The sequence below is a fragment of the Chaetura pelagica genome, unplaced genomic scaffold (genome assembly GCF_000747805.2).
Source record: "Chaetura pelagica isolate M959 unplaced genomic scaffold, ChaPel_1.0 scaffold207, whole genome shotgun sequence".
NCBI lineage: Eukaryota > Metazoa > Chordata > Aves > Apodiformes > Apodidae > Chaetura > Chaetura pelagica.
The window spans coordinates 1,256,174-1,258,886 of NW_009953929.1; the positions used below are offsets into that span (position 1 = coordinate 1,256,174).

Sequence of the window (2,713 nt, forward strand, 5' to 3'; positions counted from 1 at the left end):
GCCCCATCCCCAGCGTGTGCTCCGCGTTAAGGGGGTCCGTCCGTGTGGCGAGCCAGATGTGGCAAAGGGGGGTGGGAGTGGTCAGGGGGGTCCGGGCGCTGCCGCGGACCAGAGGCCAATCAACCAGCATCGACTTTTCCGTACGAGGGTGACCTTCGTACAGCGGCCACTTGTACAACGTCGGGGAAGATAAACTTCCATATAGATCTAGTAATTTGGGGGCTAGAGTAATAGGAACGGTTAACAAATCCTCTGATTTGAGCAGGGAATGCTGTGGCGGGGGCAGACGGAGCGGGGCTGGGAGGTGGTGGCACCTTGCGACATCCCACACGCGGCGACACTGGAGAAACCACCGGTCACAGCTCCGCCGATGGAGCCTTCCCAGCGAAAGTTTCTGCGCGCCGTAGACCATTGATGACAATGGTACCAGCATGTAGAGACAGGTCCTTTTTCTGTATGTGACCAGTGCAATGGAGCTTCTAGCTCTGGCCATTCACAACCTCTCAGCAGGGGAGGCAGCCTCCTTCACCACCAAGACTGTGAATTAAAGCTCAGAGAGCATTCCCCTCTTTCAACAGTCTCTCCCACCCCCTGTCACTCTGCTGCTGTAAAACTCAGTGCAGCTTCAGCTGCTTTATCATCTCATTTGCTTTCTGATCTGACACTAGCCTGCTATGCAGCTGATCAAAGGCAGAAACCAGAGTGCAGCCAGGCTGAGCAGCCCCAGAATTCAAACAAACATGTCACTTACCATCTCTATATGTTAGACAACTTCACTACTTTCTGTAACTGCCTCTTCTGATGTCTCCTTCCACACATACACACACCTCTTTGCTTTCTCTTTGTCCTCTACATTCCTTTCTCATGCCCACATGCTGTCATCTTTTCCCTTTTTTTTTCTTAATTTTCCCCCCCCCCCTTTTTTTTTTTTTCTTTTCTTTCTTTCGGCAGAAACTTAATACTATTTGGCGAAAAAAAGAAATTACCGGCAAAGGGCCGGGCAGATTAACATTTGGAAACTTATGAAATGTAATCTGCATATCCAATTGATTCCCAGCATATCAGTTGAAAGGATAAAGATGGATATCTCCATGATGGATATTGCATTAATAGGCACATAAATAAAGGTTGAAAAGTCATCACCGAAAGCTTTGAACCTTTTTCCATCGCTTTTATGTCCCATCAGCACGTCTCAGCACTGTCTATCTCTCTCTCTCTTTTTTTTTTTTTTCTTTCCCGTGTTACGTTTTCATTAATTTACAGTCCCAGCAGGTTTGGCAGCCCCAGAAGGCCCCGGTGCGGGGTGGGGGGCGGCTCGGTACCGGGGGAGGCTCAGTGTAAGGACAGGAACAAGGGACAGGACACCCCAAATTTCCCTCACCACCTCAGGCAACCCTGAGGCAAGGCTGGGAACCGCTCCGGGATTGCGGGGCCCGGAGGGAGGAAACACCCAGGGGAGCCCCCTCTACTGCTCTTCGGGGGCATCTTCCCGCGGCCCCGGACTGGGAGGTGGTTGCCAGGAAAGGCGAAATCCAGTTCCCCGTAGTCCAGCGAGGCTACCCGTGGATAAGGCTGAAACACTTAACCCTACAAATGGGTCTCTCTGCGGCGCGGGCCGCCCTCTCCCTCCCTGTAAAATGGCAATAAATACAGCATGTATTTCACTAACTCCTCACCTTTCTGATTACTACCAGATTCTCCAGTAAGTGATACTGCAGCTGCCACTCCATGCTAACACACGGCTGCTGGGACGAGGGCAGGGATGGCTCTGTGGTCTCGGGTGTGTGCGGTGTGTGCTCTCCGGGCTTCCCGGCCCCCCGGTTGGGCAGAGCCCGGGGGCTCGTTCCTGCGGGCCCACGGTAGCGAGGACGGGCCGCTCCTCCCCTTCAAAGAGGCGGGAGGAAAAGATGCGTGGCATTTATTTATGGCGTTAGAGATGGCGATCGAATTTCGGATTCAAATCCGAGAGGTGAGGAGACACCCCGCCGTGTTCCCGAAAGGGAGGGCCAGGCCGGGTTCCTGAGCCCACCTGCGTGTCTCACCCACGGGAGGGGAAACTCGCATCTCCCTTCCCCAGCTCCCCCATAGTTACCAGCCACATTTCAAAACGAGGCGTCTAGTCCTCGCTAACTACTCGTAAAAGCAACAGTGTTCATTAATTCCACCGCAGTAGATTTCCACCGAGAGTTTTACTTCAGAAAGAGACCAGGAGGGTTTTGCGGACCCCAGGTGGGTCACACCTATTTGTTCCGAAGGAGCACGCGTGGTTCTGCACGACCCACTCCGAGTTTGCCAGCAGGTACCGAGGCACGGGCAAACACCCGGCTCTCCATCCCCAAACATCACCCAGGACCTTCCTTCCCGCCCTCCATCCAACATCAGTGAGGCAGCAATTAAGGAGGGGGAAGCGGCCCTACTGGCACAGTCATTGAATTCATTAATCAGCATTTCGCCCGCAGCTACATGATTTCATCACTTTTAAAGATGAATGGATGAAAATCTGGGAAGAGAGAAAACGAAAGAAAGAGAGGAAGAGAGAAAGGGAGCGAGAAAGAAAAGAGAGAAAGAAGGAAAGGAAGAAAGAAGGAAATAAAAGAAAAAGAGAGAAAAGGAAAGAGAGCAAAAGAAAGAAAAGACCAAGAAGGAAGGACAGCAAGGAAGCAAAATAAATCCAAGAGGAAAACAAAGGAGGGGGGGAAGGCAGAAAGAGGAG

At 52.1% G+C, this 2,713-nt stretch overlaps 2 protein-coding genes across 2 annotated transcripts in view; one reads left to right on the forward strand and one right to left on the reverse strand.

Moving 5' to 3' along the window:
• Positions 1–412, reverse strand: part of PAX3 (paired box 3) — an 80,902-nt gene extending 80,490 nt beyond the window's left edge. Inside the window, exon 1 of the mRNA XM_010001653.1 lies at positions 145–412. Within this exon, the coding sequence (XP_009999955.1) occupies positions 145–412 (268 nt within the window). The remainder of the gene's footprint in view (positions 1–144) is intronic.
• Positions 413–1,762: 1,350 nt separating this feature from the next.
• Positions 1,763–2,713, forward strand: part of SGPP2 (sphingosine-1-phosphate phosphatase 2) — a 59,335-nt gene continuing 58,384 nt past the window's right edge. Inside the window, exon 1 of the mRNA XM_010001654.1 lies at positions 1,763–1,969. Coding sequence (XP_009999956.1) covers positions 1,763–1,969 — 207 coding nt within the window. The remainder of the gene's footprint in view (positions 1,970–2,713) is intronic.